This window comes from Eutrigla gurnardus (assembly GCF_963514095.1).
Source record: "Eutrigla gurnardus genome assembly, chromosome: 21".
Lineage (NCBI taxonomy): Eukaryota > Metazoa > Chordata > Actinopteri > Perciformes > Triglidae > Eutrigla > Eutrigla gurnardus.
In genome coordinates, this window is record NC_139932.1 from 3,259,460 (window position 1) to 3,271,090 (window position 11,631).

General features: G+C 38.9%; 1 protein-coding gene across 1 annotated transcript; it reads left to right on the forward strand.

Moving 5' to 3' along the window:
* Nucleotides 1-1,140: 1,140 nt before the first annotated feature.
* il22 (interleukin 22) lies at nt 1,141-4,818 on the forward strand. Its single transcript, XM_084038555.1, has 5 exons — nt 1,141-1,463; nt 2,369-2,434; nt 2,512-2,661; nt 3,357-3,416; nt 4,345-4,818. The coding sequence occupies exons 1-5, from the start codon at nt 1,296-1,298 to the stop codon at nt 4,462-4,464; spliced, it is 564 nt and encodes a 187-aa protein (XP_083894681.1). The 5' UTR covers nt 1,141-1,295; the 3' UTR covers nt 4,465-4,818.
* The last annotated feature ends 6,813 nt before the right edge of the window (nt 4,819-11,631 follow it).

Consider the following 11,631-nt stretch of genomic DNA (forward strand, 5'->3'; position numbering starts at 1 on the left):
TGGTTTGTGACCAAATACCTTCCAATCCAAGGTCTTCATCCATCAGCCTCAGCTGTATTTTGTGTTTAATACTAATTAGTGGATATTAGCATGCTAACACTAATTTTAGGTGGTGAAAATTATACCTGCTAAATGTGAAATAATCCAGCATCTGGTCTAGATTCAACACCGAACTTGACTGAGAATTATAAATGTGGTCCATTATAAATGCTTTGGGGGGATTTATTGGTATGTCTTCATAATTTTGTGTAAAAAATAGGGATTTCTACATAGAGATGGAAGTTTCCCCATTCAGTTCAATTCAAAAAGACTATTGTTGGGCAAAGTTAAAGGATTTTCACTTAGCTTTGATGTACAAAAATGTATCTAGTAGTATTTTTCAGAAAAGTGTAGATTAGCACAACGAAATTACATTCAGGGAAATAAATGGTATTCATTTTTTAAAAGCTTGCATGTGAAAACACAAATTATTATCAATGAGTTACTCTGTATTTGTTTTAGTTATTGCATCATTAAAATATACAGTATTACACAATTGCTGTGTATTCCAGGTTCCTGTACCTTTTCATCAAAAGTGCCATGCAATAAAAAAATAAAAAAACTGTACTGTACTACTATCAGTCACAAGCTGGTTGGGCAAGTTTTTTCTTTTTTTCATCACAGGGAAGTTGATCCATCGCACACACACCCTCCAAAAAGAGGATGTGATGTCACTGCAGTATTACAATTAGAAATGCTCTTTTAGAAAATTGACAAACATTATTCATAGTTCGCGTCACACCTTCACTGACAGTTAATTTCCTCCTGTGTAAGTGACAGTAAATACATATTGTACCAGCTCAGCAGTGACCTGTGTGTGTGTGTGTGTGTGTGTGTGTGTGTGTGTGTGTGTGTGTGTGTGTGTGTGTGTGTGTGTATGTGTGTGTGTGTGTGAGCGTGAGTGTGTGTGTGTGTGTGTGTGTGTGTGTGTGTGTGTGTGTGTGTGTGTGTGTGAGTGTAGTGTGAGTGTGTGAGTGTGTGTGTGTGTGTTGGGGTTTTTTGGATGGTTACCTGTCCTATATTTCTACAGTGGTGGGCGGAGGATTCATCTGTATAAAGAGACGGGGCACAGAGACGTCTTCACAACAGCATCCACTGAGGTGAGCACACACCAACAGATGCAGCGGATTCATTTTTACACTTTTTTATTCAATAAGCTCATATACTAATTCGTAATAATTTATAATCTGTTTGTGTGTTGCAGCTGAAAAACTTTACGGATTAAGATCATTTGAGATAATTTAACCACCTTAACCATGAAGCTCGTCGCCGCCACACTCGCCTCCTTCCTCCGTCCAGCCACCGCCATGCTCGTCCTCCAGCTTCTGATTGGCTGGGCAGCGGCGGTCCCCGTCGACCGGCCGCTCAGCCAGCCGCTGAGAAACCCGGAGACATACCTGGCTGTCCGGAGCGTATCGCAACACGTAAGTGGTCAATTGTAACGTATTCTTAACATTAAATTGTTGGGTACTTGACTTGGGTATAAGAATACAACAATTCTGTTTTTATGCATCTTTCATCAATTGATTAAGTATTTTTAAAATAAAAGTAGCAAAACACAAGTAAAAATCAAATGCATACTTATGTTGAAATATAAAAAAATATATAGTTATACTTAAAATATCAAAACTAAAAGTACTCACTATACTGCAGAAACAACCGTGTTACAATATTAAATATTGTGTGATTATTATTATTCATTCATTAACTTAGTTGTATAACTTAGCTAGTATTATTTTCATGTTGTAACATGTAACTACTTTAAATTCCATTTGTTTATTTAAAATACATAATCACATTTTATATGTAAAACCTGCATCTGCAAAAGGATTTGTATAATGGTGTTTTGGCACTAATGGCCCTCCGTACATTTAGCCATCGCTTTACCTGCGTCTTCTCATAGCTCCTATGGAATACACTGAGGTGATATTTGGGGGAATCTTGAGGGTTTTAGCACTCAGAGGTAAACAGGAATATTATTTGCTAATTCCAGGATATTTTCAGATTTGGTAACCATTAAATAAAACTAGAAAATAAATTCTTGGTTGCAATGCTAACTAAAGACCAAAATCGTTTGTGCATTCGTACTGTGATTCAGATCCCAAAATATAAAAGCATGCTACACCCCAGCTTATTTTCAGGTTGGTAGTTTTCTGTAATCCTGCTGATAGACGGAGGTAATAATGGATTCTCCATCAGATTTATATGTTTGCAGGATGGAGAAACACAATTTTGTGTGTAAATCTGAAATCAGCTTGAATAAACAAAGATGTATCAAATCCAAATCCTGAATCGTGTGTTAACTAAGTGTGGTTTTATGCATCTCCAGGCTCAGAGTGTGCAGACGGAGGACGACTCCAGCAGCAGACTGATGCCGAGAGTCAACACCGACCAGGTGAGAATCATTTCAACAAACACGTCAGAACAATCCATCAGTAGAACATTCTAGTAGTGACCCTCCACCTCCTCCAGGACCACCTGAAGATCTGCTGCCTCCACGCCAACATCCTCGACTACTACCTCAACAACATCCTCCACCAGTATGACAATGCGCATCCCACAATGCACCGCCTGAAGACCGACCTCACCCGCGTCAGCGACGACCTGAAGACTCATGGCTGTGTGAGTGTCACATGTGGAAACGTCTTTTAATTCATCTGCTGATGAGAAGCTGGCTAGCTTAGCTTAGCTTAGCTTAGCATACAGACTGCATTCTTTAGAATTCAATGATTCAATGATTCAAAGATTGATAATTGATTGACAAGTGACCATGGGCAGCACACTGAACTCCCAGAATGCTGAGCCATCAGTGTATGTGTGTGTGAATGAGTTAATGTAGCCTGAATGTGGTGTAAAGAACAGCATTATGTAATTGCAGGTCTTAGGTGATTAGGAATCTGCAGCCAGGCCAGTTAACTTAGCATAAATGGTAAACGGTGTTGCTAGCCAGGCTCGTTGTTTCCCCATGTTTCTAGTCATTATGCTAAGCTAACACGAAGCAGAGCTAACCAGTTACTAGCTGTAGCTTCATATCTACAAACATAGAACAAAAATATAATGTAGAAAAAAACATACATGTATTGTTTTTAAGAAAGTTTTTTTTAAAATAATAAAAATTGTTGAGCTGCAGCTGCATTTCCACTAAGCGAGTGTGTGTGTGTGTGTGTGTGTGTGTGTGTGTGTGTGTGTGTGTATGTGTATGTGTGCGGTGATGCGGTTGATTGATTAATATCAACTTTCTGTGGTTTCAAAGTGACAACACTGAGCAAAGATAAAAGTGATACGTGCTAACCTGAAGACCCTGTTCTTCTCTGCAGAACGTGACTCACTATCAGGACCATCACCACGCTGTGGAGTTTCGCAGGAAGCTCACCAAGGTGAGGTTTTACTGCAGAGACACTTTGACATCATTCAAACACGACGCCGCTCTGCTCTGTCTTTACTGTGTGATCCTGCAGTCGCTATTAATGTCTACTTTTTTTAATGGAGTTTGGTGCAGGAGCAGGATGTTGTTCTTAATTTTCAGGCCTTAAGGCTTGTCATGTAATTAATTACAAATAAAGAAAAAAAGATTGTTATCTCTAAATAATGACATGTTTTATATGAATAGATCTTGTTTAGTAACTGAAGATAACAAGCTTAAAAAACGAAGTATGAGCACCATTGGTAAGCTCCAGATGACAATAATTATTATATTTCTTCATTTGTCAACTAGAGCTGAAACACTGAATCAATTAGTTGGTCGCGAGAAAATCAATCGTCAAATATTTTCATCCTCACTTAACCATTTAACACAAATCTTCAACTTGAATCTTTGTATAAAAATCGTATATTTTGAAACAGTGAATTATAAAGTATTCAGTCATGTTAGTGTTTAAATGATGAGTCAATTCATCATTCAGCTGATCAAAAGAAAATATATGTGTGCAATTGATTTATTGCTAAAGATAGTTTAACCTTACATTTTTAAGTATTTTCTGACATTTTATAGACCAAACAAATAATTTTAATTGACAAAATAATCAGCAGATTAATTCATAATTTAAACAACTAATATTTGCTCTCCTTTTAGCAATAATTCCAATAAAAAAATATCCATTATGACAGTGTGTAGATTCATAAACTGACAAATCAGATGCTCACTAGTTCAAACGGGAGGAAATTGTGGATTTGTTGGGGACTATTTTCAACGGCGGATAAATACACATTTTGTGCTCCAGTGAGGATTATGTGTGAGGAGATGACCCATCAGGCTTGTAAACGTATGTGTTTCTATTGTTTCTAACGTGACTCTGTTTGTTCCAGATGGGGGGCGAGCGAGGCATCAACAAAGCCGTGGGAGAGATCGACATCCTGTTCACGTACCTGCAGGACTTCTGCATCCAGCCGAGGAATGCCACCGCCACCTCCACCGCCGCTAACTGACCTCGACTGTTGCTACTGAACACCCAGCACACGCTTTTCTATTTATCACCTTTTATAACAACAACTTTTATACTTGTATTTATTGTTCATCTATTTAATTTGAGAACATATTTAACATTTTTGTATACAATATTTATTTATCAGCATCGTCACCACCATACTCGAGTATTGATCTGTTTATTGATCAGAAAGTTTTAATGCCTGAGCTGAAAGGACTCCGGTGTTCATCGCGTTGCCATGTTATGGCTCATTATTATGAAGGACTTTAAATTATATTTAAGTTTTACATGTTACACTCTGTACTCAACCAACTGTGTTACAAGAAAGCAAATAAAGTATGGTTTTTAATATGCACATTGGTTCTTCTCTCTGCTGGTGTTGTAGTAGTAGTAGTATTAGTACTAGTACTAGTACGAGTAGTAGTGTTTCCTGTTTTTCAATGCAGGACTTATTTAATTATGATTTACCGTTAATTTATAATTGAGAAAAGATGGCAAAACATGAAAATCAACAAAAAACAAACACAATATAAAAAAGCATAAAAAAATAACAATATATAATATTGTCGACCAATAATAGAAATAGATAACGCAACATCAAACGAAGCAGTTGGTTCAATCCAACAGGCTGTTGGCATGTGTTGCAGTATAGTAGTATAGTGTAACTATAGCAGATAATTATGAATTAAATTAACAGATACATCAAGTGAATAACAATTCTCGTTAATAAAATAAAACAGATTATAAGTAGACGATGTGACATACGTGAGTGTGTTCACGGAGCTGGAACCAGTTTAACCAGTGACCAGTTTAACCAGTAACCTTCAAGGTTGCTTGCTGTGACGGCAGATGTTGAAAACTCCAACGAACATGAAGGCGTCCTCATAAAGCCTTCAATCTATTTGAAATACATCTGTGTTTATTATAAGGCATCCATTTTCTGGAGTTACAAGTTGAGAGTCACCAGTTAACACGGTTGCTGGTTAAACTGAAACACCCGTCCCCCTGTTCATGTTTTCTTTTGGAAGCTTCCGGAGCATTTAACTAAATGTTCTTATAGCTTTCTTATTTAAACTGGACTTTTTAAACTTTTGTGTTACCTTGTGCAGCTCAGTGTTAATCTAATCTTTGTGTTTTAACATCTGTTTTGTTGTTATTGTTTGTTTGTTTAGAAACGTTTATGGTTTTTATTTTTCATTTTTAAAAATATAAGTTTTTTTTAAAGCACTTTGGTGGTGTACAGCTACACCAATGTGTCATCCACACATTTCCGTGGTGATTCTTGGTGCAGGAAGAAAACGTAGAGAAACGTTGATTTTCATGCTCGGGTTAATCTTGAGATTTTGGTGTATTTAGCTTCCACCATGTCTTCTGTTGTGGAAAATAACTAAATAGACATTAATGTGTTATATTTGAGTTTGTAGATTGTTTCTAAATGCACCAGAAGTTATCATTAAATAATACCATATTTGCATTTTTAATCACAACATTTCAGAAATGGTAATACTACAATAATTGTCTTAATGTTAGTAATAATAGTCTGAAGGTTTTTACTGTTTGTTCATATAACACTCATAACCTCATTTATACAACATTATATTCATTAAAACATTAAGACATTTTTCAAGGCTGTTTACAGTATTTTCAGTGATAAAAAAAGATATCCAAAATTAAGTCAACAAAATGAAACAATACTTTTGGTTCCTGGTTTTATCCAGTGTACAGATTTCTGTTCTGGAAATGTGTGGAAATAATAATGATAGCCTATTTAATAAGAGAATGCTTAATTTGCATATTTAAACATAACATTTCAGAAAATGTGTAATATTAAACTTGTAACATTAAAAGGTGGAGCTCATTTAATGACTAATACATACTGTACTGCTTTATAATACGTCATCATTTATTATTTGGATTAGATTAGATAAAGTAAATAAAAGAAATGTAGTAGAATGTAGAAAGAAAAGACAATAACCTCAAAATTATACTTAAGCAAAGGTTACAGATATATGTATATGTATTAATTAGGCTTTTAGCCAAAACTTACTGACAAATATTATTATTAAATGTAGTATTTATTATTTTAAGATGTATTTATTTAAGTTAATTTATTTCTACATTATATATTTAAGGCTATAATCAATGTATTGTGAATTAATTGTATTCTATAATGAATAGGAGAAAAAATTTCATGAAACATTATTCTTATTAGATCAGATTAGTTAAGTCTTATCTGATGACACACACAAACACACACACACACACACACACACACACACACACAACACACACACACACACACACACACACACACACACAAACACACGCACACACAATGCAAATGTTCAACTGGTGCAGGAACCTGCAGAAACCGCAAGTAGACGAGACCTACTTACCTACTTTCAATGGTGTAGGTTTGGTCTGAGCGCACTGTGTGTACAGTAAGAGTGTGTGTGTGTGTGTGTGTGTGTGTGTGTGGGGGGGGGGGGGGTCCTCACCCCAACAACTTAAAGATAGATCATGTACTTTGTCATGAAAGGTGGCGTTTTATTAAAACTCATCAGTTGGTATCTTCTCTGATTCTGAAATGAAATTTATACATTTATATTTATATATATATATATATATATATATATATATATATATATATATATATATATATATATATATATATATATATATATATCCAGTCTCTTTATACATGCTTTCATTTAGATGAGAAGACAGAGATCATAATTTCTGAGAGCAACTCATAATGTCACTCAGTAGTGTGTTTGCCCCGACAATGTCATTGCTGCTCCTGTGGCTGGCGTCGTCAGATGCACCGATACACAACATCTCATTGCTCATCTGGTTTTAGTTCAGGGGAACGTTAGGGCCAGTCAATGGTATGAGGAACCCCGTACTCACTGCACCAGGAGGAACCCAGGACCCACTGCACCAGGAGGAACCCAGGGCCCACTGCACTAGGATGAACCCAGGGCCCACTGCACCAGGAGGAACCCAGGACCCTCTGCACCAGGAGGAACCCAGGGCCCACTACACCAGGAGGAACCCAGGACCCACTGCCTGACGAGCTGGCTGTCGCCCTGCGTGGTTGACTCTGCCGTCAGTGTGTGAATGTGTGCATGAATGGGTGAATGTCAGTCAACAATGTAAAGCGCTTTGGATAAAAGCGCTATATAAATGAGGACCATTTACCATTTACCATTCACTGCACCAGGAGGAACTCAGGACTCTCTGCACCAGCATAAGGTCTGACAATCCCTCTGAGGATTCCATCCCTGTACCTAACAGCAGTCTGGGTACTGTTGGCTATGCTTTGGAGGTCTGTGTGACCCTTCAAGGATATGCCTCCCCAGACCATCACTGACCCATTGCAAAACCGGTCATGTGGTAGGTTGCCAATGGAGGACCTGCCAATTCTGGTGTCCTTTTGTAAAAGCTGAACGGCGCAGGGCTGTTAGACCCTAATGGAGTCTGATTCTTACAGTCTGGTCAGAAAAATGAACACCAGCAGCTGGAGGTCATCTTGTTGGACTCTGGCAGTGATCCTCCTGATCCTCCTCATATAAAGGGAGCAGATACCGGTCCTGGTACTGAGTTGATGTCCTTCTTCTATGGTCCTGTCCAGCTCTCCTGGTGTACAGCTGGTCTCCTGGTCCTCCTCCAGGCTCTTGAGACTGTGCTGGGAGACACCGCAAACCTTCTTGAGACTGGCTTGTCTTGATTTTACCTCCATTTCTCCTGTTGTCACTTTCATTTGCACAAAAGCAGCTGAAACTGATTCACAATCACTTGTGTTCCTAAATGGACACATTGAAGTTTAACTGACTTGGTATTAGACTGTGATGATTAAGTGTTCCCTTCATTTGTAGTGTAGTTGATGTAAAATGTATGTAAAAACTCACTATTTTCAAACTTTAATCCAGCTAAATTAGCCATTTCAAGGCATTGTTGTGTACTAAAGATCTGATTTTAATTCACCACTGTAAAAGAAATGACTCAGATCAAACACCTGTCCTCTGCAGTCACTTCCTCTATTCCCTCGGCCTCTTCATTGCCATTTTCCATCCATCCACCAGATGTCCTCAGTCTCTCTTTTCTTCCCCATCTACTCACCGGTTCCTATCATCAGCTGATCCGTGGCTGCACCATAACCAGATCAAAATTCAGCAATAAACTTCAGCAAAGCCAGGAAAATAAAAGACAACACAAACATAAAGACTGGATGCATGTTACCCTTCAATATGCGGTGCTAAAGCTCACTGAGTCAGTGGAGTAAAAGGAACCTCTGTACATCACGTCAATTTCAGTAAAAAAAAAAAAAAAAGCATAATTAACCAAAACTGCCACCCCTACTATAAACTATATGCTTTTAAGGCACCAAAACATGGAAACACAGAGTCACCATCTCTCTGAGCTTGCTTCCTCTTACACTAGACAAAAATCCTAACGTCAGGATGTTAATTCCCTGGTTACCATAATATCCCCCCTAGTACTCACCTCCCTCGGCTTTCTCTGGCCCCAGTAACAGTTATATTTTAAAAAGCGTGAAGGAGAACCCCCAAAAAATGAAAACTAACAGATTCAAGGAAAGATAGCTAAATAAGATATCGGATCCATACCAGTGGGGATATTATGAATTATGATTAATGTACACAACTATCTGTGTGTCTTATGTTGAACACAGCAGCACTGTCCAGGGTCTCTAATGGGTTTGCTTCAGGTTTTCCCTCTGTGACTCCCTCTAGTGGACGGACCTACATAGACCAGCTGAAATGAACTGATTCATATTCTCGACTAGAACAAAACAGCAGCGCAGGCTTTCAGGATCAAGTTATCATAACTATCAACTTGTGTATTTCAGCATCATGAATATCAGCAGAATGAAATAGACTGATTGAATGACAATCATCCATCTATGAAACTCTCTTCCATTGCAGTTTTCCTGACCATGAACATGATTCATAGAGGAAGGACAGCGGTGTGGGAAGAACACGGGTTGGGAATCTACATAGTTACTTTTCCTTGGTTACTGCAATGTTTTAAAAACTCAATAAAGTGGTATATTTACGGTCCTGGAATGAGAAGTTCAACAGCTTTAGCCTTCAGTCACTGTTCAATCCTCACATGTGTGTTCCAACAACGGGGAATCACCGAACCAACAAGCCCCTGAGAGCCTCCTGTGCAGCAGAAAAGGAATTCCTTCATGGGAGGATAACCCAATAATTATTTCCATGAGCCCATCAGTAGATGAGGTCTACCCATGTGATGTCATCACAGGGGATTTCCCACAAAGGTGACACCAGGAAGTACAATAAGAACAGCAAACTTCCCACTTTGTGTGTCTGTGTGTGATAAGGTTCTATCTTTAGCAGAGGGCTTTGTGTTGAGCAGACAGCAGCTCAAACAGATCAGATCACATGACCAAGTCACCTGCAGGGCCGTACAAAGACCTCAAGTCGCCGCCAAATTTAGAGCAGCAGCTTGTACAGATGGAGGTGATTTTACTGTTTACTCACTGAAATCTTTCTCAATATACTATACAATGTTCAAACAGTTTACTATTTGATCTCTAAGCACATGTTTCCAGCCTCAGGTCTAAGGGATCCTAGGCTCCCAGCAATCCGGTCAAGGGGAACCTGGGCTCCCAGCAATCAAGTCTAGGGGAAACTGGGCTCCCAGCAATCCAGTCTAGGGGAACCTGGGCTCCCAGCAAACAACCTGAGACAAAGAATACAAGAGACAAAAGTTGAGCGGCTGTTTACTTCATGAAAGTAGAATTTATTCTTCTTGAAAATTATACTTCAGGCATCACACATATCTTTTATAAAGGAATTAGCTTAGCCTTACTCCGTTTCACTATGGCCATAACTGTAATCACTGTATCCACGAAAAATAATAAATACATTTGTTTTAGCTGTCTCAGCACAAACTGTCCTTACAGAACTATTCTTAACCAAGACGTATAACATGGCTTCTGTAGGTGATATAACATCTTGTTCTGGATTCATCCACTTAACCTAAAAAAATACTTTGTTCACCTTTTCTATGAAACATTTGAAACACAGACAAAGTTCAACCACAACAATATTTACACTACATTTGTTAAGTCACGTGCATTTGCTATTTTATGCACACTTTTACTCAACAATAGCATTTTTCTCTGGTTAAGACCATAAACCACAAATACATCCCTTTGGCTGTAAGTAACAGGACACAACTTCTTGCATGAATGAAAACAGCTTCTAGCATTTAAGTGCATAAACAAGTAAATGTAATTAGTCAATTCACACGTTTCTGTCTTCGTGTTAGCTTTCCCACTACACCAAATTACACAAGTCCGCTAGCATTAGCAAGTTAGCATACTTCGCGGCGTAGCGGCCTTCTATTTGCAGAAGCGTATTTGTAAGGTCACTGTTACACCCCACCCTTTGGGGTGAACAACAATCCATCACCGACCCCCATAAATAACAAAAAGACACCTTTTAAAACCATGAAAATCCACAGGATTTAATAACATGCCAAATACAACAACACATGGACAGAATACCACAACACAATGACAACATGCTAAGAGGCAGCAAGACCAGCAGTGTCTGCACAAGAGGCCTCATTTCCTGCTGCTGGCACCAAAGCTTTTAAAGAACTTCCTCCCAGGCCAGGTGCACCTCGTTGTAGGATTAAGCTCACCTGCAGCCACGGGAGGGGAATAAGGGACAAGAGCACAGGGAAACATACAGCCATAACAGTCACACACTGATGTTGGAGGGAAGGCCTCACTTTCAGTCTCCACTCTAGTTCATCCCAAAGGTGTTCTATCGGGTTGAGGTCAGGACTCTGCAGGCCAGTCAAGTTCATCCACACCAAACTCTCTCATCCATGTCTTTATGGACCTTGCTTTGTGCACTGGTGCACAGTCATGTTGGAACAGGAAGGGGACATCCCCAAACTGTTCCACAAAGTTGGGAGCATGGAATTGTCCAACATCTCTTGGTATGCTGAAGCATTCAGAGTTCCTTTCACTGGAAATAAGGGGCCAAGCCCAGCTCCTGAAAAACAACCCCACACCATAATCCCCCTCCACCAAACTTTGCACGTGGCACAATGCAGTTAGACAAGTACTGTTGTCCTGGCAACCGCCAAACCCAGACTCGTCCATCAG